Here is a 25,787-nt window from a genome sequence, read left to right as displayed (position 1 = left end):
AAGTAAGACACAATTGTCATCGAATCACAATATACAAGCACAAGAAGCCATGTGAAACAAACAAAAGAAATTTTCTTTTGTTTCATTTTGGTTTTTCCTATTCAGACATGCTAGAACAACTTGTTGATGTTGTTTTTGTTTTTGTTACCGTTTTTGTTTGTATTATTGTGTAGGAGGCTGAGATGGGAAAGTATGGTGCTGTGGGATATGTCGATCAGGTAAATGTGTGCCTGTCTACGGAGTCTACGGCTTGTCTGTGTTCTGTGTGTGTGCGTGGGTGGGAGGCTGTTGTCTGTGTGCTTTTTAAAAATTACGTTAAGTAAAATAATGTATGTATCGTTATAAACTATGAACAAAGTATAAAAATAATTTTTTAGTTCAGAGATATATGGGCGCATCATACTAGAAAGTAATCCCTTCTTTTTACTTTGTAACTAGACTTTTCTGTTTCGGTCAGAAATGTTTGCATAAATGTAACAAAAAAGAACTATAAGAAATATTCACTGTTTCTTTAGCTATCTCTAGTATAAACATGACTGAGTGTACCCAACATAAAGTCAATTAGTCTCAATTTTCTCTGAAGAGGTTGGTTGATTTCAATCAAATCCTACATTAGCCACTAATCAGTACAACTATTTCAACTCAAGTTTGATATTTCTTTTTTTATCTCCATAAATTAACTTAAATCCTCAAAAAGGTTCAGCACCAATTCCTTATGTGTCTGGAGTAGTGTCATAACATCTTCAAATGCTCCACCGATTCCCAGATACCAAATGTTCTCATGTCCTCACAACGCAGCTTCTAATTAGAATATAAACAAAGAAATCCAGAAAGATTGTCTCGAGTCTAGACAGTCGTAGTTGCACCCCTTTACGCTTTAGGACTCACAGGTGTTTTCATTGAAAGACCTTGTGTTCTAGCAACCGTAATAATTGTTGTTTCATTGACTCAAAAACAAAATGTATACCATTACTAATTACTTATTACCTTGATGTTAATTGTATGTCCGGTCAAGAGCACCATGACCATCAAAAGCCCAGACCCAAGGCCGTAGTTCTTCGTTCTCTTCCGGCCCCTAGGATTGAGGCCGAAAGGGCTCCGCCATTCCAAAAAAGCCGTTGCGATTCCAGCAACTATAGAACTGACCATGATACACAGCCACACCTGGCGTCGACATAGGAAATAGATTAGTGGAGACAGGAAATAGATTTGTAGAGATAGGAAATAGATTTGTGGAGACAGGAAATAGATTTGTGGAGACAGGAAATAGATTTGTGGAGATTGAAAATGGATTTGTTGAGGAGACAGGAAAGACAGTTATAAAAAGTTAGTTTTGTTAAAAAGAATGTATGATAATAGTAGATATTTAAACATATTCGACCATGGTTAAAGTTTAACTAGTGATTTGGTGTATTGATGAAGTATCTGAAGCAGATCTATATATATATCCCCATAGATCGCAAGGTCTGAAAGGGGAAACTTTACTTTTACTATTTGAAACAGAACTGAACTATAACCCTATATATTGGGATCTGATGTTTAACGTTAATGTCATAGTAATCATCTTAAAGATCCTGATAAGGTAATATGCTATATAGTGGGTCAGAAAAAAGAAATCTTTGAAATCTGACCTGGCCAGAAAACGGACTCATGAAGGCCCAAATGGACACGTAGTGGGCGTCCTCTCCGGTGACCAAGGCGTACTCGTTCTGGTAGTAGGGTTCTGTGAAGTCTAAGACAGCCATCCGCTCTGAGGTCATGCTGAAGGCGCCCGCAATGATGTCAGCGGTGCCATCGATGACGTCACCGACCATGCCGGTCCAGTTTCCGTCTTTGACAGTGCCGTAGTTGGTGTCGTTGACAAAGTAAACAACATACCTGTCAGTGACAAGACAATATACCAGTAAATGACAAAAGAGAGTATTTGTCAGTGCCAATTTGTTATTAACTTCAGTGATGATATGACATAACTGTCGATGACAATACGAAATGACAGTCAATGACAATATGAAATAACATCCATTGAAAATACGATGTAGTTATCAGTAACACTACGACATAACTGTCAATGACACTACGACATAACTGTCAATGACACTACGACATAACTGTCAATGACACTACGACATAACTGTCAATGACAATACGACATAACTGTCAATGACACTACGACATAACTGTCAATGACACTACGACATAACTGTCAATGACACTACGACATAACTGTCAATGACACTACGACATAACTGTCAATGACAATACGACATAACTGTCAATGACAATACGACATAACTGTCAATGACAATACGACATAACTGTCAATGACAATACGACATAACTGTCAATGACAATACGACATAACTGTCAATGACAATACCATTGACCTACGACATAACTGCCGTTTAGAATACGGCATAGCTGCCAGTGACAATACGAAGTACCTGAATCTGACAGTGACGGTAAACAATGTATTATAAGAATGACCTAACAGTGAAAATAATTAATGTCGGACACGGTAAACGATACAGTAACAACACACATTACTGGATAATGCAGAACAGTAAGATTACAGGTGAGAACAAAAATATGGACAACTAGCACAATGAAACTTGTAAGTGCTGTCTTTGGCTGTAAGAAACACGTGATCATGGCATGAGGATGTACAGGTAAAGTCAAAGGGCTACCTGAAGTTTAAGTTTTGTGCCAATGTGTTTAACATCTCCAGTGTCAGCCCCTTACAACAGTGGACTGTGTACAGCTGGCCTATAGACTTCATCTCAGACTGGAAGTCATCAACCACAGCGGCCAACAAGCTGTGGGAACTGTTCTCTACCTGAGGAAGACGTCAGGATTAAAGATGGAACTATTTTTTTTTTAATTTATAGACTAACAAGAGAAAAACAACATGAAGAGTTTCTGCCCTTTCCTTTTTAGCATTTTCCTTGTCAATATTTGTGATTTCAAGACTAGCCAATGTGAATGATATTGAGACTTAGTTTGACTTTTATTTGTGTTTACATATTTTAAGGAGTCAATACAGAAGACAGTCTATCAAGAACTTTGATATTTATTTAGTGAACGAAATAAAAAAAAAATTAAGTATATCATTCACTGATTACCTCACAAACACACAGCTTTTCAATTTGGATCAAATCTTATTCTACAAATCGAATGGTATTTGAATATCTCAAACTTCTTCAAAACGCAAGGATACATATTTATTATGATCATTGAAGTATGCTAATCAAAACCAAAAGCAGGACAAAATCTTAGATTTATTTAATTTATGGCTCTGTGTCTCTTGCTTTAAACTTCTATTTTTTATATGGCTTCTCAAGGACTTCCTTTCTTTTTTTTTCTACGCCATTATGACAACGGCTAGCTCCTAAGTTTGTTTTGTGAAATTATTTGTGACATCTAGACACTTTCGTGCTAGCTTCCCCCTAACATCAACCTCTAAAAACACATTTTTATCACAGTAACAAACCCACTTCCTCCCTCTCTCCCTCACAAAAACTCACACACATTCTCTACTGTTTCACTCTAGATTGCTGACTTTATTTGTTTGTTTTGTTGTGACTGACAGTTTCTTCTACTTCCCTTGACATTGCAAGACTCTCCTAGCTCCTAGCCCTTACTTACCTTCAGACAAGGGACATCTCCAAAACATTCTTCTTTCCTCCACACCTGGTCACCAACAAAAACAAAAGGTTCAGCTGGACGTGTTACCACCCGGTAGGTCCTAACTGTACTGGAGGAAGGCCCATAGATATTATGACCTGCGGTTGCAGATAATGTTATTTTAAGATATTTGTAGAGTTAAGTGACTTTTAGGTAAGAGAAAGAGGAACATCTCAAAATTAAGTGACACCCTTAAAGCTTTAGAATTCATGGGCGTTCTCCTTCATTGGAAAAGAGTGAGCCGCCTTATGGGGTAACAAAATTATGGGTAGGGTGGGCAAAAATGAAATACAATTAATGAAATAGCTCAATGGTTTACTAAATTGCTAATTGTACGCGTCTCTCTCCAATCTCAGAACCCACGTGTACATTTGAGGGGGGGGGGGGTTGTGACACCTGGCGCCCGCTACGCCAATGATGGAAACTTGGAAGATTGAGAGAAAAAAAAAAGGGGAAGGGGAATACACGGGGAGTGCATGAAAAACTTCTTTGTGTTTATCTAAAACAAATCTAAGAATTACTATATATTTCATTCTTATACAAACGAGATCAAACCCATTCTTTAGCTATTGTATTATTTTTTTTGGCATACATAAATACAAAAGAAATTTAATATAAATATATGAATTTTTAAAAATCCAAAACCTCTATAAAATTTAAAAAGAAAAATAAAGTATATAAAATTCTTCAATTATTCAATTACACATTCCACACAGCAATCCTACATTAAATATTGTTTAAATATGTACAGTATTGCATCCAAATGTGATGCTTTCAGTCAAGGTGTATCTGCTAAATGACATGATGAAATGAAGTTGGAAGTTTGGGAGTTTATAAAGGATTCTGACCAAATTGCGTCAAAATATCTAACACTCCGTTAGCGTTAGCCGCAGATTTGTAAACATACCTGGCCACAAGACAGTCTTCAGGTCTCGTCTGCCGCTGGATGCCACGTAGCCCACCTTGGCCCACATGCGTGTCCCAGTGCCGTCTTCAACGGTATTCAGCAAGTAGAAGGCGGCTCCCTGGTTGGGGTTTGTTCCGTCGAAAAACTCTTCTACATTCCGTCCGCCGATGTACTCTGACCTCTTGTCATCGAATGAGTTCTCAGCTTTGTCTTCTTCAAAGTGATCTGAGTGATTGGTGCAGCAGTCTACCACAGTTTGCAGATATCTACATTGGAGAACATGCAAAATACCTTTAACAATTCTGGATAAAGCAATTTGGACTAAATATTGGGAGCTAGACCTAGACTTAGATCATCTCCCGCCGTTCATCGAATTGGACGACAGGCTGTCCCCACAAAGATCTGTCACTTGTCTTGAACTAGACTCAAATAAAGAAGTCCGTAAAATGAAAATAAAATGCGTTATCGAAACTATGAAACTGTAGAGTCAGTGTTTGACCTATGTGTACCCCTTTTATAATTTTCGTAAAGCTGAGTAGCCCATTGTCCCACCCTCTCTATGTACTTGCAGCTATTTGCTGATATGACAGATCCTTTCATTTGGTTCCCTGGTTGTAAATGTCTGAGGTTACACAGAGATCCAATAAAAATATGACTTTTTTCGATGCGCAGAAAAATTACATCAGAAAAACATCCATAACTAAGTTATCTTTTTTTTATAAAATAAAAAGAATTATACGTTCATTATCTGAAATTATATTTAAAAATCTTTTTAAAAAATTATCAAAACCATTTAACTCTTGAACTTATCACTACACTACCTTGAGTTTCAAGGTCTTCTTTATCTAGCCTACATAGAAGCTAAGTATTAAAAATAAATTTTTCTTTTGTGACATTTCAATGAAGACAGCGCTTTATCTGGACAAAGTTCTATTTGCCAGAAATGTGGACGTGTTAGACAAAGAGTTAGACAAAGCTCTCAATTAAGTTAGTTTCGAAGTCTCCCATTTGTTTTAACTCCCAGGTCAAGGTTTAAAGCACGCCTGGTCCTAACTCTCATTCCAAATGGTCAATGGTGTGGTCAAGATAGAACAAGTGTTAAGTTTGTGCTCAACCTAAGAAATGAACCAATGTTTCAGACAAGCACGCGCGCGATGTCGGACAGTGAGAGATTGCCACTGACCCAAAGCTGAAATTAAACTAAGTCTATAATCAGGATTTTAATGCCCGAGAGGAAAGGTTCTGTTAGTGGAAGTGACTCTAAGAGAAGAACTGGTGATAGTAAAAGCAAAAGGTGAGCACACCAGTGAGATCTCGACCTCTCAGACTTGCGAATCAAATTACTTCTGTGAGAGCTGACGATGTGCCTCTGATATGTACACAGAAATAAGTCCAGTAAGGTCATTTGTTCAAGGTGTAACCACAGTGTCATTAGGACATCACATCCACTACATTCGTTCTATTAATAGCCCAAACACGTGACATGACATTTTAAAAATCAACAAGACGGATAGGAGGAAAAGAGTTAATTAAAATATCGCACTCAACAAACAATAAAACGAAACAATACGTTGATGAGATCACCTCTTGAAAGAAGATGGAAAGTTGTGAATGTCACGAAAGCCTTCCAGTACTGCTGTACCATTCTCCGCGAGGACTGGTGGAGCTTGATGCAGAGACACCATGCTGTCTGTGCTGATGTAGATGTTGTTGGTCACATACGACGTGGCCGTAAGTACGTTGTCCAGAAAGCTGACGATGGCGTCGGGTAATCCTCCCAGCCAGAAGTTGTCAATGGCGAGTAGACCCTCGGGCAACTGGGCAATGATTTCTGGGTCACGGCTGTTAAAAAAAAAAGAAATGGTGCTTGAATCGCCAGACGTTCCAAAGATAAGCCTTTTAAAATATTCTAACCAGAATCATAATGATGTAAGTTGTTACAAAGCTTTACAAAGCTTATATCAACTCACTCTGCCTGTCTCTCTCTGTCTGGTCCAAATATTAAACAATTTTTTTCTCGGATCCAGTTGAAACTTTGCACAATTATTCTTTCTTTCAAACAAAATATGACTCGGTTAAAAAGAAAAATATCCAATTAGCTAATAAAAAATTGGTACTTAATACTTTTTCTTGATATCAAAAAGAAAATAAATTTTACAGTATTGAGATATATGACTGTAAATGTTGAGTTCTTCCCCTTTGATAAGCTTTGCTTTTTTTTGTGAAGTACTTTTTTATTTATTTTCCTTGTTACTTATTGCAAACTGTTCTGTAACACATTTCTGAGGTACGCATCTTTAATCACATATACAGTCAACACTAAAGGAATTGCTAATAATAAATGCAAACCCTGTTGCTGAATGATTGGTGGTCATGGTAAGTTTATGTTCTGTTGAATTAAGTCTTGCATAGGTCTGAATTGCAAACTGATAGACTTGTAGAACAGATTGCTTGCCATAACTCTGCCTTGATTCTGTGACTTCTGTCTGGCTGTCATTTTCCTATTACATTGTTTTGTTTTCATTTCTTCAACTCTTTCCTATCCCTCAATGCCTCTTGCTTATCCCCACCCACCTGTCAATCATATTTTTTTTCATTAAGTGATATTTGCCCTAAAGTGTTCCCTGACTGACAAGTCTGTAGTGGACCGAGGTCAGAGTTGGGGAGGAGCAGGTTGAGATAAGGATAGGCCTGGAAGTGGATGTGTTGTGATGTTCTTTTGGGGCTTCACTGAACAGACCATCACATGGTGTTGTTATCTCTATGTAGGTCAGTATAAGCTACTTGGTGTCTGCTTTTTTTTTTTTTACAAAGTTTATCAACTCACTCTGTCTGTCTGTCTGTCTTGTAAAAATTTTAAACACGTTATTTCTCCTACATTCATTCTCGGATCACGTTGAAACTTTTCACAATTCTTCACTGTACCTAACAAACCTACACGAATCAATAAAAGAAAGTAACCAATTAGTCAATTAATTACTGGTAATTAGTTATTTTGTTTCATTTTGATAAGGGTAAATAAACTCTACATTATTGAAAAACATGGTTGTAATTGTGGTGTTCTTCCCCTTAGATTCGTTTTTTAACTTATGTATTTGTTTTTATTTCGTGTACATTATAAGTGTGTACATTCTGGACATAAGGATGTACATTCTGGACATTGGTGTGTACATTCTGGACATTAGTGTGTACATTCTGGACATTAGTGTGTACATTCTGGACATTAGTGTGTACATTCTGGACATTAGTGTGTACATTCTGGACATTAGTGTGTAGGGCACTGTGTACATGCTGGACATTAGTGTGTACATTCTGGACATTAGTGTGTACATTCTGGACATTAGTGTGTACATTCTGGACATTAGTGTGTACATTCTGGACATTAGTGTTTACAATCTGGACATTAGTGTTTACATTCTGGACACTAGTGTGTACAATTTTCTGATTCGTATTGGCACGACAGAACTTAAGCAAATAAAGACATCGAATATTTTCTGGAAAAGTTTTTATCAATGTATAGCTGAAATAAATGGTAGAAACACAGCACTAGTGAAAGTAACAGAAGCGTCTTTGGGCGAGTATGAATGCTGAGGCTGTTCCTGAGCCCTGGGCCACAGATAAAGAATTCAACATTTGATATGAACCATAGGTTCTAGGATGTAAACAATGTAAACTTAAACTATGAACTTTTGATGAATGGTCGTTAGTGAACAGTATCCTGGCTAGAAGATAAATCGACTTGTATTGCCAGTTGTTGTACCAGAAGATTGAATGGACATTCTTATTAAACTTTATGAGTTAAGTTGAATATGTTTTAAATTGGGACTACAATGTTATTATAAGTATTGATATTTCATATCATACTATATGCACTTATATTTGATTATCATCTCATAGATCAGATGTCATTATCATTGTAAATATTTCATTATATTTAATATTTTTTTTAATTTGAAATCATCATACACGTAGTTTATTAGTTTATGTACAACTGGATGTGTATTGTGTGACTGTCGGGCTGAACTTGGGCCTAAAATTTTTACAATTAAAAAATTTATTATATAATAGCCTAATAAACATTGAAATAATATTTATTGTAATATCTATACACAATAATACTTAATAATAACTCAATAATATAATCAAAATACAAAGACCTGACACACCGTTCATTCAATAACTTACAAAGCGCTCATTTATTAAAAACTTAAAAAGCTCATATGTAGAGTAACATGCGGCGATAAAGTCTTTAGGCCTATAAGGAACCTTGTCTAGACCGTGCGTAAAGGAACTCTCTGAAGTTGAGAGTCCAAAAGGTTTCATCGATTCAGTCCCTGATTTGGGTCATTGAAAGTTTTGTCAGCCATTGTAAAGGACCACTTATCTTATAATGGTATTATCTTATAATAAATTACAGACGTTCTTTCATAAGAGATGGTAGTTACGTTCTATTTGTATAGACTATGTGTTAGTCTAGTCTTGCCTACTATTGAGAGAACCTTTGCTAAGTGTTATGGCACGATGAGGAAGTAGTTCTTTAGTTTCCTAGTGTGAAGAAACAAGTCCTTTTACGTTTAAAGTGCCTTTTAATTGTGGAACATTTTAACAAAATATATATACACGGCAACGTTATAGACAGATACCCAACTTTACTCGCTGACTTTCTCTCTTCTTGTTTACACAATCGTCACTTCCCCCAAGTCTACTAACTCTACCCAACACTTGACCGTGTGTCACGGTTGACCTCACACAGTAACCGTGTCACACCACATAGAAAGTGGAAGATGTGACTTAGAGACAATGACGCGACTAGTAAAAAGAAGACTAGAATTTTAGGGAATGTGAAATATAAACAGACGACTTTTAGACGGATTCATCAAGAGGCAGGTTTTAGGAGCGTAGAGATTTAGATTGACGACATTCGACGGTTCCATTCGTTATTATTAAACGTCTTGTTTAATATCTTATATTGTTGGCCTTCACCTTTGTTATTAGATGTCGTTATTTGAGCGTTACCTTCGTTTGGTTTATCTGCATAAGTCACAGCGCGCCTAACAAAAAGTCATTGGTCTTCCTGAATAATTCAGGCAACCAATTCCATTCTTTACTGGCCATAGGGAATTCGTTATATTATATGTAATAAGAAATGCTCCTATATGTTTTAGTTTTTAATACATATAGAGCGGATTAATAAATGTGTCTGAAAGTTTCTAAATTAATCTCATATACACTACTTAGAAAAGGTCTTTGGAGTGTGTATTCAAAATTAACTAAAAAATCAATCCAAAAAAAAATCCAAAAGTCTAAATTTGAAAGGCAATGTACGCGCGAGAAACTTGCTCTTTTATGTTAACATGGTTTATCTCTTGATTGTTTTTTCTATCAACATTTATTCCCTGGCCAGAACATATTGCCAAGAAAAAAAAATGAGGTCAATCATTTATCTCCAGTCCTGCAACATTGAAATTACATTGTGATTGGCAGATGTCATCCTCTTAGAGAGGTCACGTGGCTGCTTCTTCGACCTATAGCGACAGAAAACGTGACGTCACTAGCTTAAAGTATTAAAAGTAGACTTTTATGCTCCCAGCTGCCTCTCGTGAATATATATTGGGTGTATAAGAGTTAACATCTAGACAAGCTTTTAGGTTCGTTGAATCACTGACATTTCTACTAGGGTCTTGACATCTTGAAAGATGTTTGGAAAGTAATAGAATTTGTTGTCTTCCGTTTTGTTGTTGATATAGTTTTGTCTTTATTTTTGTATCAGACTACACACGTTTGTAGACAGAAAAAGTTAGTGGAAGTTCTGCCAGGTTGGACAAGGGTTACCTTTGTTTAATTAGTATGCATTTTAAAACATTCCTTTAAAAAGCGGTCAGGTGGTCAACTTTCACCAAAGCCATTCTCTGGAATACGTTTAGCTGTATTTCTCATTCCGGTCAAGTACTAAAGAAAGACAATCCATTAGGAACAAGTAAAATATTTTCAAAACTCCTTTAAAAAAAAAAAGCTTATTTAAAGGGGACGAATTCACTCCTTAAAACTTTATCTACCAATAATGTACAAGCTATTTCTCTTAATCGATATCAAACAAAATAAAATTAATTACCAATAACTAATTAGGTATTTTTGTTTATTGATTTATGTTTTGTTAGGTACAATAAATACTTGTTTAAAAGTGTCCACTTTATCAGAGGACGAGTGAGGTGAAAATAGCATTAATAATTGTTAAAGGGGAGCAAACCCAACAAATTTAGCCATATCTCTGAATAATGAAGTATTAGTTTCCCTTGTTGCTATTAAACAAAATAATGTATTACCAGTAATTAATTATCTAATTGGTTACTTTTTTTTTAGTGATTATGTCTTGTCTATGTCAATGAACAATTGTGCGAAGTTTCAACTTGATCCGAGAATGGGTGTGGGAGAAATAACGTGTAAAAACTAGCAACAAATAAAGAGTTGTTCAGTATAACTAGATCTCTAAATATATGGTAAAGACTACCAATCATGCAGTTAATATACCTGAAAGCCATTTCACTCAGAAACCAAGCATGTCCGGTATTGTAGAGCCGCGTGGTCAGTGCAGCTTTGACCACCTTCAGCATTAGTTCCGGAGAGCAGTGAAGCACAAAGACTTTGAGGCCAACGTTAGACAATTCGGTCAGTTTTAAAAAGAGAGCCTTGTTCCTAGAAAAGAGGGAATGATGACGTTTTATCATACTGAGTACAATGTAGTAACTAAATAGAGTGTAGCGGACTTAATGACACAAAATGAGGTCACGAAATTGTGAAAACAAAAATACAAATTATAAACACACAAGTTAATAATATATAAAACTAGACATATGTTACCCGCGACCCGCGGGTCTTTATTTGCGCATTACTTTCGATATAGTCACTGAGAGTGTTTTGTAAACAATTAAACGAAATAATAATGTAATAGGTAAAGCGAATGTGTCAATGTAAAAATAGTGTGAATAATGCTATCAAATCAAAATAGCTAATAGGCTTAAATCCATTTTTATTTAAATTAAAACATTTGCTTTTGAATAATCTAGTGGATTGGATTTAAATGTATGTTAAACGTAGCTAATGATCCTTTCACGTTATTTCAGTTTCGCTACGAAAATAAAATTAGTTTTGCGAAAATGGTTTACCCAAAGTCGATACATTCTTATCTATTAAAAACGAAAAGAGCGATAGCTTTGTTAAATAAATGGGATTATAAAGTGAACAATTAAACAAAATAATTTTTAGTACGTGATTCATGAATGAATATAGATCTAGGCCTATCTCAACTCGGCTTCGCAGCTTTCGTAAACGAATGTAACTTTAGAAAACCAATTTTGAATGTTTATTTGATCAAAATATGAAATGAATGGACTTTAATTAATATATTTATGTGTTAAAGTATAAAACTATCTGTGCGAAGAGAAGTTTTATCATCTTAGAGTTGGATTAGAGTTTTAGATCTAGGGATGGTATTATAAAGTGAACAATTAAACGAAATAATTTTTAGTACGCGATTCATTACGTATTGTCTAATGAAAGAATGTTCGTCAGGAAATCTGTAGTCACAGATATAAGGAACTAATTAATGTAAAAAAATGCTTTTGAAACACAAAATTGAAGGTTAATTTTATTATATAATGAAATCAATGGATCTTCTTTTGTATTTTCATGTGTCAAAGTAAAAAACTATCTGCGCAAAGTGTATTTCTTAAAATTAGATCTAGGTCTAAATCCTTTCTATCTTTTCTCATGTCAACATTGTAGACATGGCCTAGATCCATAAAATACTATAGCTGTAATAGAGTCGGACAACTTTATTTTTTTTGAGGGTCTTAAGTTTGTTTTAGGGCTACAATACATACACTACGGTCTAAGTTGGTACCCAAGGAACATTCCTGCCTAGTTTTATCAAGATTGGTCAAGCGGTTTTGATGTCTATAAGTAACATACATACATACATACATACATACATACCCCTCACATTCTACTTTATAATATAGATTATCAAAGTCGGATTTACGTTCAAGACTGTGCTATCGCCTAGGTTCTCCCCTTTAAAAATTGTCCCTTCACATTGAAAAAAAACAAAACATTTTTAACCAAAAATGTATATTAAATGTAAAATGGAAAATAAAATGAAATGTACGAGTACTCTTTGTTATACACTACTATAATATGCTCATTATTGGTTTCTCTCTGTCTTTCTGGGTGTCTCTTTCTCTCTCTTATTAAACTGGTGAATATTATTAAATGTTTTGTATTGCTGTATAATATAATACATGATTATGAAATGTCAAAGTAAGAGACTTTATTTTGAACAAAATTTCAAAAGTAAAATTTATTTGATGACCACTACAAAATGTATATAGACTCCGGACAGAATGGCATGCTAACAGTGCTGAGTGGTAAATTCAATCTAGATCTAAAAAAAGGGACCATCTTTTAAATAGTAGTGAGTATACTCATATACTGTTGGTCACTGGCTGAGTGTAATTAGTACCTAATACTCTATGCTAGTGTTTCCCAAACGTTTGACGTAAGTGTAGGCCTTTTTTATAATTTTTATAATGCTGAGTACCCCCCTAACCCTACCACCACCACCACACTTTAATTTATTTAGAAACATTATAAATGGGTATTATAACAAAATTACAAAGAGAGTTTATGTTATCACACAAACTCAGAGGCGGCCCGTCGCATCCCTGGTATTATAAAAAATCAGTAAAGTAAATGAGGTGCAACGCGTACCCGCTCCAAAGTCTTCCCGTACCTCGGAGGTACTTGTACCACACTATTCGGAAACACTGCTCTATGCGTTTAATGAAACCATTCCTCACTCGCCCTTTTTCTCTGAAATCTCGTGACCTAGTTTCCTTGACCCTACTCTTAATGTACTCCAGCTCTCTACTACAAACTAAAATAACTTTTGGTTCCAGGTTTAATTTCGAAATGAAACTCACAACATCGCGCGACAGCAGTGAGTCTTCAGCTGGACTCTTATGACTTCATACGTATTGACCGCTAGAGGTCACTCGAGTTTATGGCGGAATTGGCAGCGTCACGACGCCCCGGTGAGTGCTGCCTTTGATAGTCCTCCGCGTCTAGCAGCCCTACTACTGGCAGGCACGAGCGCATACAGCCGAGAGACGGATAGCAATGAAAACAAAACAGCAAACAGGCGCGCACAAGCACAATGACTCTTTTATGCAGATTTCAAGGCGGCGATAGTTCAATAGAGGAGTGGGGGGGGGGGGGAAGAGGAGGTGTTGATGACGTCATCGGGTGCTATTTTAGCGCGAGGGAAGAACTCTTTGAGCCCAAGTCGTCAATCTGAAGTGGAAGGATTAGCATTGGAGAGATGGCAGGAGCGATAACAGAAGAAGTCAATTCAAATAATCAGTGATACCATGAAATCAGAGTTCTTCATGGAGTTCATTGACAAAGTTCAATGGATGTGGTTAGAAATACCTTTGAGGAGAAATTATTTCCCTTTGTTTTTCTTTCTAGATCGAAAACAGTTGTTAGTTTGTTTTTAAAATTAACACTACTCTTAATTATAATATATAATAATATATATTATTGTACAAGTAAATTATTCTGTAACATTGAAAAAAAAGCATGGATGCGTGGAATTAAACGCTTGTCGAGTGGGGTCCCAATGCTTTGTATTACAGCAAGGAAACTCTAATACCTTTAACAGATAACTCTCACAGGTACCTCTCTCGAATACTCTCAAACTACTCCGAAAAACCCTTAACAGAAACCTCCCAAAAATACATCTAACAGATATTCTAAAAGATACATCTCAACGATATTTTAGGTACCTATTGGAGAGACATTGTGCAGAAATGTATTGAGACAAATCGTTTTTACAATAGTCCATAATTTCATAATATTAAGAATAACGCGCATAGAGATGCATTTAAACCTATATTAATGAATTAATATATTATCTTTTAATTAGTTAATTATTATTATTATTCATATCCTTTTATTTGATAAGCTTTATATTCTACACCTTATAAGCTGTTTCTTGTAGACTAGTATTAAGTCATCTTCGGAGGCTACACAAATTGCGGTATGTATAGTCTTTGATGTTGAACGTGCCTATGCCTAAATACCGAGAGCAAGCGTCATAGAAGGCCTTAACACTTAAATGTGACGTAGCAACGAGCTATTGGTCTAAACTGACCACAGGTGGCGACGTAGCAGGTCAGTGTTCAGGTCTTCTGTAACATAATTACATAATTGATGACAGATTTAATTCCTAAAGTTCTATGCGTTACTATATTGAAAACAATTGCTGATAGATTCAATTCCTAAAGTTCTATGCGTTACTATATTGAAAACATTACTATCTCATTTTCTCTATTCAGAGTGTAGACAAAACACACATACACTATGCATTCCTAACACTAATGATGTCATGCGAACATACACACTTACTGAATCATTTTGTCCATAGGTACCACGTTGAAGACATCCTGACTGCGGACATTTATGGCGTGCCGGACGCCGAAGAGAAAGCCGTCAGCCATCCGGGTGTCCTCGACAATTACCGCTGTCTGCTTCATGTTGAACTGGCCAATTATCTGGGTCAGTGCTTTCCCCTGGGCTTCAGGGCTGGGATTAAGCTGGACAAAGTTGTCGCCTTGTATAAACTACAAGAGGGAAAAAAATATAATAGAACAAATCAATTGTAGGCTTCACATGGAACTTTTGAATGCGATCACATTGATTCTACTATTCAAAATTAATCAGGGAAATTACTGTGGCTAGATTTTCTTGTAGATAACTGACAGGCAAAATATAGAATATATTTTAAAGATAAACATAGCACTACCATAACTCTTAATACTGCAAATTTAACATCTTTTTGATATAAAAATAATTTGTTAATTACTACAATGTGATTAATTAATTAGTTAATTTTTTGATTGATTCATGAATTCTTATCGACTACAAATAATTGTGCAAAATATTTCTTTTTGATTCGAACATGGGAAGTGTACCAGACAGACTGACGGAAGGAGTTAGTATAAGCTTCGTATAATGTTAAAAATGGTTAAGTGAAATGAAGTCTTCACTTATTTGTGCAAATGTATCATATATTATTATTTTGAAATTTTCTTTAAATGAACCCTCATGATCTCAGAGCTTCGAGAAGTGACATTAAATCAATTAACAAGAGAATATTTTGTGATCATAAAACTGTATTTAATAATTTATTTTTATTTTTTATCTAGCCTAGATGGTGTCAGACGCAATACAAGGGGACATAATTTCAGAAGACTCCTTGTTGCAGCTATCGTTCTTCACGACGTCGACATCATTTTTTTTAACAGCATCCAATAAAATGTCTAATTCTTTAAAAGTCACAATAGTTTTTATTTTAACTTTTTTAATGCAAATATTTTCTTTAGTTCTGCTAGGTCATTGGTAGTCCAGTTCAACTCATGCAAAATGTTCAGGCACAAATGTCACCAAGAATTAAAGACTAGTCGCACCATACCGGCATTACAGTCAGACGTGTAGAAATAGAGAGTTAGAATTATTGTCAAGATCGTCCGAATCAGCCATAAGAGAACTTGCAATTTTTTGTTTACCGAAGACATAAAGTACAAACAATGTATACAAGTTAATGATGGGGCAAATTGCTCAGGGCGGAAACATTCTTAAATCAACTCTTTTATTGCTCATCTGATCTTCCTCTTTCATTGGCATATGTTGCTGTGCTATCAACATGCTTATCATTTATTATTATGTAACTTAACCTATATTTAAAAACAACAACACAGAAAAGCCAGACAAACAATGATCTCAAAGGACTCAAGAGTCTTTATTTAATTAAGAGATCCCTCATGTCCCCCCACAAAATGTGCTTTGAAGATACAAATATTAGAAAAATGTGTACTTTGTTTATCATTTTATGTTCACTTTATTATTTCATTCTTTTCATCTAGGGATTTCCAGATTTCACATCAATAGAAGTATGATACCATTTTCACAGGGAATTTATTTGTATTAACCAAACCTTTTTTTTCTACATTGCTTGTTTTAAAAAGTAAATCTTACTAACTTACGCATCCCCATCAGTCAGAACAATACTGCGAAAACAAATTCTAGCGTAAACATAATAAATACTACAAGGAAATGTGGAAATAATACATTGAAACCATAGACATAAATAAATATAGACTGGAAAAAGGAAGTAACTTCATGTAACTTGAAAACATGTACATCTATTGTATTCGGATTTCCGAATTATGAAAAGTTGTATGATCTTCATTACTAGAGATTAAACAAAACTACACTGCCTCCTTATTTACAATATATATAGGTGTGTGGCTGAAATAGATATGAATACTTAACTTTTATACTGCTCATAAATGCTTTATAATAAAGTACACAAAATTGCAAGTCACAAATTTTCGTTTCATAAAACTCTTGAATTGGCCAGTCTATATTTATTTATGTCTATGATTGAAACATTTCATAGTTCTTTTAAGTATAAAAGTTTGATTCGGATCAGTTTCGGAAATCTCCTTTAAATTTAAGTTATGAGCAACGTGAATGGATGTGGAACTTTTATCACGCCCCACGTACTCCTTTGAAGCTAGAGGACTCTCTAAAGCATTAGTCACTATATAAAAGCTAAAAATATATTTAAAAAAAATGTTTTTCCTACTCCCTAAAAAGGGCCGTGATGACCTTGGAACAATACAAAAGTAAGGGCAAATGTAAATGACCTTGCCATCTATAGGAGGCAGGTGATGTAAAGACGACGGCTAACATGTGACCTGCACGACCAATCGTTTTTACTTCCCCATCGTTTGGTCCAGTTCCCACTAGAATTAGGCGCCCTAACAATCCCGATATTACCTCTGTCTTCTCCAGGACTTGAACTCTAGACTCCTCGGTTCGGATTTCAAGCCCCTTACCACTCAGCCACCGCTCCCCTAATACAATTAGACGTTGCATCCTACGAGTTATACATTGATACAAATTGACTAACGGGTTCTTTAAAGATAGAAACGAGATGTGTAGCATATAGTATAGAAAGTTTTATTTTAAGCAAAGAATCTCTTGTACTGTGTACACTATTGGTTTAGTAAGCATCAGCTCTGTTTGAAAACAAATATTGTCGTCTTCCCTCTTAGATTTTCACAGAGGGGGGGGGGATTTTTGATTGTGAAGAAGAGGCGTCGTGTTTATCGTTCCGGGAAAAGTGCTTTATTAACACGGAGTTCAACTGTGACATCGCGTCATGTTTATCTGTTGGTGTTCCAGCAAAAGTGCTTTATTAACACCGAGTTAAACTTGTAAAGTACTATAATTGACGTTATCATCACAACATCCTTAAGACACTTAGAAAATAACTCTAAAAGACAGCACTATTGCTGCGATATTAATATATTTTTAAAGAAGACCTACAGACAGTTAAAAATATATATTTCAAGAGTAATGACCTCCCTCCCTCTCTCTCATGACACATACACACACACACACGCAATATCTAATCCCCCCTCCTATTTCCGTATTGATCCATTCCAATATAGCTCAAGGATGCGCCAGATCTTCTGGACGCCAGTGGACCGGATACACTGGCGATCGAGAAAAGACATAACCCGAAAACAAAAAAAAAACTCCTGCCCTGGACATTAAGACAACTGGAGGAACAGAGTCTCATTTTAAGCGGGAAATATTTTTTGGGGGAAGGAAAAGGGCGCTATCCTCCCCTGAGATAATAAACTTGTTCTGCTAGTTAAGATGCAATAGACGAGAGAAAATATTTGGGAGGAGATGTTTGGCGTCAGGTCTAGTGAACGTTTTCTTTTGTTAGAAGTTAGGGGGGAAAAGATCAAACCAATCCTAAAACAGGAAATTGATCTATAAAGAAAGTAGTGACTTCTATAATTAGAGAGGATAAACATAGTAGAAATTTCTTACAACATTTGAAGAGATGATAAATTAGATTAATTTGATGGGGAAAAAAAGTTAAAATAATGGATTAGTTAAACCTGATTTTGGAAAATAATTAACATTTACTATTTAACTTTAGAAAAACATAATCAATTTCCACATTAGTGAAATTAGATTGAAGTTAAAAGAAAGAAAATACCATGAACACATGAAAATAAACAAAGCTTATATCAAGCGAAGCTTTGGCTTTAATGATAGGACGAATGAAATGTTCATTACATCTTATAGAATACAGACGTTACTTCAAACAAGAAAAATATTTAGAAATACTTTTTGAAAAAAAAGCAAATCGTATATTAAGCGCACTTGTATCAATTAGTTTGGATTAGTCGTATAATCAAATTTGTAATAGATCTAGACTAACAATCAAAAAGCATTTATAAAAAATAAACCGGATCGACCAGAAATCGAACTCATTGGTCAATCCTTCTCAGGCTTCTCAAGTCAACGCGGAGACCACTCTAATACCGAAGAGTCTATGAACATGGAAGATTGTAGAGTTTTCTATTGTTTCTATTTCATGTTTGTGTTCACTAAGCCCAATACAGTAGCCTAATATAAAGGGGACTAATTCAGCTTATACCACCACTTCAGTCAAGTACTATTTATTTCCCGTGATTCAGATACCTAACAAAGTAATTTATTACCAATAATAAAAATAATAATTTAATTTGTTAATTTTCAGCTTAACCTGTACGTTCGGCCAGACACACAGACAGACAGACAGAGTGAGTTGATATAAGCTTTGTAAAAAGCATTGTAAAAAAAGATAATTACGTCCCACGCATTTCATCTTAGAGCACCTCCGGTTGAAAACCTGGTGTTTCATTATCACGATGTAGAATTGTATTTAAACTTCCAGGTATTGGCCAAGTTGTGTAGATCGTTTATCAGTTAAAATTAAAAATCTCGAGTTGGTTTGTTTTTAAAACGATTTACCTGTTTCCAATGTTTCGAATGTTCCTTCAGAATTGAAAATAATCTATTTCCTGGTCCAAACTGACGCCAGGCCTCCCGCAGAACGCAGCGGATAGGTTATGAACCCTGGATCATCAAGACGACCAAACGACTGTCCAGCGCGCATACCGCAAGACCAGTTGAATGGTTATGTTGTTAATGGACTTCATGCGGTTAACGCGTCAAGTCTTTTACATTTTCAGCATTGACACTGCAAGACACATATCGCCTTCATTTAATATTGACCATAGAAATTGATTCTCGATATTTGTTGCTTCATCAACCCTATGGACAAAGTTGTGTGTATGTAGGTGTGCGTGTGTGTGTTGTTTTTGAAACCAAAAAGTGGCTGATATTCTTTAATCTCCTGTATTATGGCAGTGGATGGTCACCTTCTTGGTTCTAATTCGGAAGTTGTGTCCAGTGTTCGAAGCATAGTAAACTATTAATACATTGGACCGGCTCTAATGATCCGAAGCAAAGTATATCCACTTTGCTGGTGGCTATGGCTGGTCCAGTGGGTGGCCATGCTGGACGGTGGTCATATATTGTGGCCAAATCAGTGAAAGAACGTATACAAAGAACAAAGAAACGTAAACAGAGTCGTATTATGTAGATTCCAATTGAACGCCCCAGTCAAAAGAAAACAATACATCTCCTAGACTCAACGCTGTGATAACGCAAGCACGAAGTAAATTAACTGTTTAGATCAGCCCCCGCCAGGCTCATGTGACGCCACCTTCTAGCCCATCTCAACGCGTCGCTTTAACCTTTTTATCTTAAAGTGTCCACACGTCGAAATGGACATGGGTCAGTCTGGTGGTCAATTAATGTCCAGTTTTAGCGCGAGACAGGCCAGCGTGTTTTTGTGCTGAACTGTGTGTTTATGTGGGTAATATTACTGTATAGATTTTCTCTAACCCTGTGCGACAGCTGCCTGTGTATCAATGCCAAGGGATACATTAGTGAGAAGATTTTAATTGAGAGCTTGATTACTTTTCCAGACTTAAAACTCGTTTTAACTAACTCCTTTCTGCTTAATGAGCTTGTTTTTTAAACTCCGAACTAGTGAAGAAAAACAACAACTGACGAACCAACAAGCAAAGAAAAATGTTTTAGTAAAACACATGCTATAGTAGATTGAACGCGTGACAAAAAATATATAGACTGGCAAATGGATAATTTTCATTCGCGTATTTTTTTATGAAATATCGATGATAAAAAAAAACGCTTTAGTTTTGAGAACCTGTCACCACCTCAAAGTTGGTGCCATAGAGTAGAAACCCTAATTCTGTATTGTGTATGTTAATTCCATATTGTGAATCTTATTCACAACCCATGTTGCACTAAGGTGAACACTTTTGACCTTAGGTGAACCAGAGAGTTAAAGGCAGTCAGTCCACATAGAGATCTTGTAGCAAGCACTTGTATTGAGTCACTTAAGATATAAGCAGTAGAGTTAGATGTTTAAAGTAGTTGGTTATAGAATAAGTACTAAGTTGTGATATTCGTATATTACTGTTGGATTAATACTGACCATTCCTGGGTCGAATTGTATGGTGTATTCACTATGTGGTGTTATATTAAACTTATTGTATCTGCTACACCCAGCGTCATTTCATTATTCAGTGATTTGTAACAAGAACCCAATGTCACCACCACGCCTACATTGATAACCACAGCCACATTCATAACATATAAAAATAACACGGTGACATTTTTGGTGTCAGAAGTGTCAGAAAATGACTATTAATACTGTCAGAAGTGTCAGCAAACAACATTTATAGTGTCAGAAGTACCAGCAAACATTTATGATGTCAGAAGTCAGAACTGCTAACTTAAAGGATTTATGAGCACCAGAGGAACAAGTCAAGAATTTTTTCCTATTGCTGTCAGAAGTATTTTAATACTACAGTTACTTACAGTAACATTTATACGGATATTTTTTTGAAGTTGGCAAGTGAACTATTTAGTAAACACAGGAAAAAGTAACTCTAAAATATTTTTTTACACAAATCATGACGCCACTCAACGAGCAAGAAAGCTAAAACCTGATTATTATAGACTCTACTATTTTTCTCATTTGGTCGTTCAGCGACACATTCAACATGATAGAGATGACCTAGATCTACATTTATTGAGACCAGCACACAATTTTTCAAGTGAGATTCACGTGATCCAAGAGTGACATTATTATTATCTTCAGCTAGTCTAACACTACTAACAAAAAACAGAGCTGAAATTGAAAGTTAACGGTGCCTACTATTTTAACTTGTACTTCAAGATTGAACTTTACATGAATTGCAACTAATCCAGAATTTATTAATTTTTTTTGACTACACACTTGGTATCTAGATCTACTACTACATGTCATGTTGACCTGCCATGACACAGTTACCATTAGCAAGCTATTTTTTTTTTTCATCTGTGATGAACTGAACAATTTGAACTGTTCCTGTCTGAGCTGTATTTTCAACTTTTCCAGTTGACTACTGTCCTAAGTGTCATTTATCTGGAAGCCTGATTTATGTGGTTGTACTTTTACACCAGTTGAGATAGCTTTAGGAGCACAGCATTGTTCAAAGTTATTTTAACATCCTAAGCGAAAGAGATCAAACATGATATGCTGAGACAACCTGATCTTACAACCTGTGTGGGTGAAACTAGACAACCGTGATACTACAACCGATGTGGGTGAAAATCTAGTACTACAAGTCATTCAAGTCATCGTTTGAAGACAGCTGATATATGGTCAGTCGAAGTAGCTGACATATTCAAGAATCATCTACATCGAGTGCTCGTCATAATTCTAATGACACACTCCTATTGTCGCTGTCTAACAGCACATTTAATAAGAAAGCGCTCTCACTCTTAGACCTCTCTTGTCGTCACTACTTATGGTCATTTTTAGTTATTTATATTTGTTTCAGCAACTGTACGAAACAGTGGATTACCTATCAAGCACATGAATTATTTATTGGATTACTTGTCAACTATATGAATTGTTTAATGGATTATCTGTCAAACATATGAAGTATTTATTGGATTACTTATGAACTGTAACATTGTACTGTGGATTTAACAAGTGGATTACTTATGAACTGTAACATTGTACTGTGGATTTAACAAGTGGATTACTTATGAACTGTACCATTGTGCTGTGGATTTAACAAGTGGATTACTTATGAACTGTACCGTTGTGCTGCGGATTTAGCAAGTGGATTACTTATGAACTGTACCGTGGACATATTTTATGTGGAGCATCACCGGAACTTTATGTACAAGTCAAGCATCAAGTGAATATTTAAGGGAAGTAACTTTAATTACCCTTTAGTATTAATGAATATTGATTAGTTCTCTTTGAACTACACCACAATTTTTTTCATTGTTTACATTTGTATTTATATATACATTTGACTTTAGGGACTAAATTTAATTATCTATTGAGTCTGAGCATTTATATTTTTTTTCAAGTAAGCATCCAGGTATTGGTAGGGACTCTTTAGATAAAGTAAATACTTGATCGTATAGCTGTATTAGTTAAGTTTGTATTTCGTCAAGTATCTATCATATTGTTAAACTCTTGTATTGATATTGTCTTGTTTACATCTGTTGAATTTTCTTTTGCGTCATTGTTATTTCTCATTGTAATTCTTTTGTCTACTATTTCTACTATCTTGTAATGTCTCTTTAAAGCAGACTGTTTAGTATCTATAGTGTATTTATGTTTGTCTAATTATTTACTTATTAATATATATATTTATTTTACTTCTTATTTCAACCTATTTTTATTATTATCAACACTACACTACACACTTGATACAATATGGGATATATTTTGATTTGAGATTGTGACAAGATTGATTGTATATAATATATACTTTGAGCACATTGAACTATTTTGATACTATTGATACATTGATCACTATTTACCAGACTAATAAGGCTCATATAATTGTGAATTATTTGTTGCAATCAATTTTTACATTGCAAGTGGAGATACTAAAAATACATAATCACATAATTGATCAGTAAAGTATTACATTACGAACTAGACAAAGTACCAAGAATAACTTAAGATACCTCATAACCTCAATTGTTTCGCACAAAATATATATCTACTATTACCTGTAATTACTATTTGAGCAATAATAAGTATTTATTGTACAATATTCATTTACAACTACCTTTTTGTGTACACATATCTATTAATAAACTATATTACTAATTTGAATCTTTGAAAATGGCTGAGTATGAAAAACTAATAGAGATAGTGGATAAACTAAAGTTAAAAGAAGATGATAGAGCTGCATTCATTAAAATTGAAATAGATAGAATTAGAGTAGAAAAAGACAAGCAACGGGAAGAAAGGCTACATGAAAGAAGACTGAGAGAGAAAGAACAAGAAAACTTAGAGAAAGAAAAAGAACGCCAGCATGAAATAAAATTAAAAGAACATGAAGAAAAAATGGCCAAGCTAGCAAAAGAAAATAAAGACAATTCAGCAAGTCAAACTTCATCTGACAGAACCTAAATCCTAAACAATTCGCATAGTCCAAGATCTTTTTTTTAGCAATCTTTAAATTGTACGTTTCGTTTTGTTAGATCTCCATTGTGGTCGGAATCTATCAGACAATTTTAGAGAGCGCATTCATGTTTGTCATGAATTAAAACACCATTAAGATAACATATAAACACCATTAAGATAACATATAAACACCATTAAGATAACATATAAACACCATTAAGATAACATATAAACACCATTAAGATAACATATAAACACCATTAAGATAACATATAAACACCATTAAGATAACATATAAACACCATTAAGATAACATATAAACACCATTAAGATAACATATAAACACCATTAAGATAACATATAAACACCATTAAGATAACATATAAACACCATTAAGATAACATATAAACACCATTAAGATAACATATAAACACCATTAAGATAACATATTAACACCATTAAGATAACATATAAACACCATTAAGATAACATATAAACACCATTAAGATAACATATAAACACCATTAAGATAACATATAAACACCATTAAGATAACATATAAACACCATTAAGATAACATATAAACACCATTAAGATAACATATAAACACCATTAAGATAACATATAAACACCATTAAGATAACATATAAACACCATTAAGATAACATATAAACACCATTAAGATAACATATATGTGTTTAAATCAAACAATATTAGAGCTAAAATTAGCATATAGATAGTTCGATCTAGTAGCCACATTTGTGTAGCCTACATAAAGTTCATCTGAAACAATAACATTTTGAAACGTGTCCGAAATGCCGTAAATATCTCTAAACCTTACTCAATAAATATATGTAGGTCTGTGGCTTTGCCTCATTCGTGCCTGTGTTTTGTATCATTTGAACCACAGAACTATGTGAAACTGTTAGCACATGTACAGAGCACAGAACTATATAAAACTGTTAGCACATGTACAGACCCCACAGAACTATATGAAACTGTTAGCACATGTACAGACCCCACAGAACTATATGAAACTGTTAGCACATGTACAGACCCCACAGAACTATATGAAACTGTTAGCACATGTACAGACCCCACAGAACTATATGAAACTGTTAGCACATGTACAGACCCCACAGAACTATGTGAAACTGTTAGCACATGTACAGAGCACGAGAACTATATGAAACTGTTAGCACATGTACAGAGCACAGAACTATGTGAAACTGTTAGCACATGTACAGAGCACGAGAACTATCTTTAAAAAAAACTGGAATCTGACTGACATCAGGAGAGTAACATTACAGCAAATTTAAAAGTTTGACTTGTTGGTTATTTTTGTTTTAGTTTATCGTAATGTCTACATTTTGAGACGCACTCTCAGAGAGTTGTGATACACGCTGATCTTATCTTTAAACACATTCTGCATACATGCAGACTGACGAAACCTTTGGATGGACATACACATTAACCTGGTCGATTGACAAGAAAAAAAACGTATCTACCAGGAAATAAGCTCAAATTAAACGTCATATTTTTTTACACTACCAGGCAGCGATCAAATGAAAGTTATTAAATAAAAAAGACATGGAGATATGTTCTAAAGTCATTTAGATGAAATATAAGATTAACTTCCATGTTAGACCTCTTATGGGAAGTTTATTAAAAATCTAGCAAAGACATGTTTAGCAGAAAATCTGGTCCAGTAAA

General features: G+C 34.9%; 1 protein-coding gene across 1 annotated transcript in view; it reads right to left on the bottom strand.

The window, feature by feature from the left end:
• Window positions 1-25,787, bottom strand: part of LOC106067211 (glutamate receptor ionotropic, NMDA 2B-like) — a 174,671-nt gene that overhangs the window by 33,715 nt on the left and 115,169 nt on the right. Inside the window, exons 3-10 of the mRNA XM_056030454.1 lie at window positions 15,053-15,267; window positions 11,117-11,281; window positions 6,173-6,430; window positions 4,589-4,854; window positions 3,643-3,779; window positions 2,685-2,833; window positions 1,632-1,878; window positions 988-1,164 (exon numbers count right to left, since the gene is read on the bottom strand). Coding sequence (XP_055886429.1) covers window positions 988-1,164; window positions 1,632-1,878; window positions 2,685-2,833; window positions 3,643-3,779; window positions 4,589-4,854; window positions 6,173-6,430; window positions 11,117-11,281; window positions 15,053-15,267 — 1,614 coding nt within the window. The remainder of the gene's footprint in view (window positions 1-987; window positions 1,165-1,631; window positions 1,879-2,684; window positions 2,834-3,642; window positions 3,780-4,588; window positions 4,855-6,172; window positions 6,431-11,116; window positions 11,282-15,052; window positions 15,268-25,787) is intronic.

The sequence above is a fragment of the Biomphalaria glabrata genome, chromosome 5 (genome assembly GCF_947242115.1).
Source record: "Biomphalaria glabrata chromosome 5, xgBioGlab47.1, whole genome shotgun sequence".
Lineage (NCBI taxonomy): Eukaryota > Metazoa > Mollusca > Gastropoda > Planorbidae > Biomphalaria > Biomphalaria glabrata.
The sequence above is the reverse complement of the archived record's forward strand: the minus strand, read 5'-3'. Positions and strand labels throughout refer to the sequence as shown.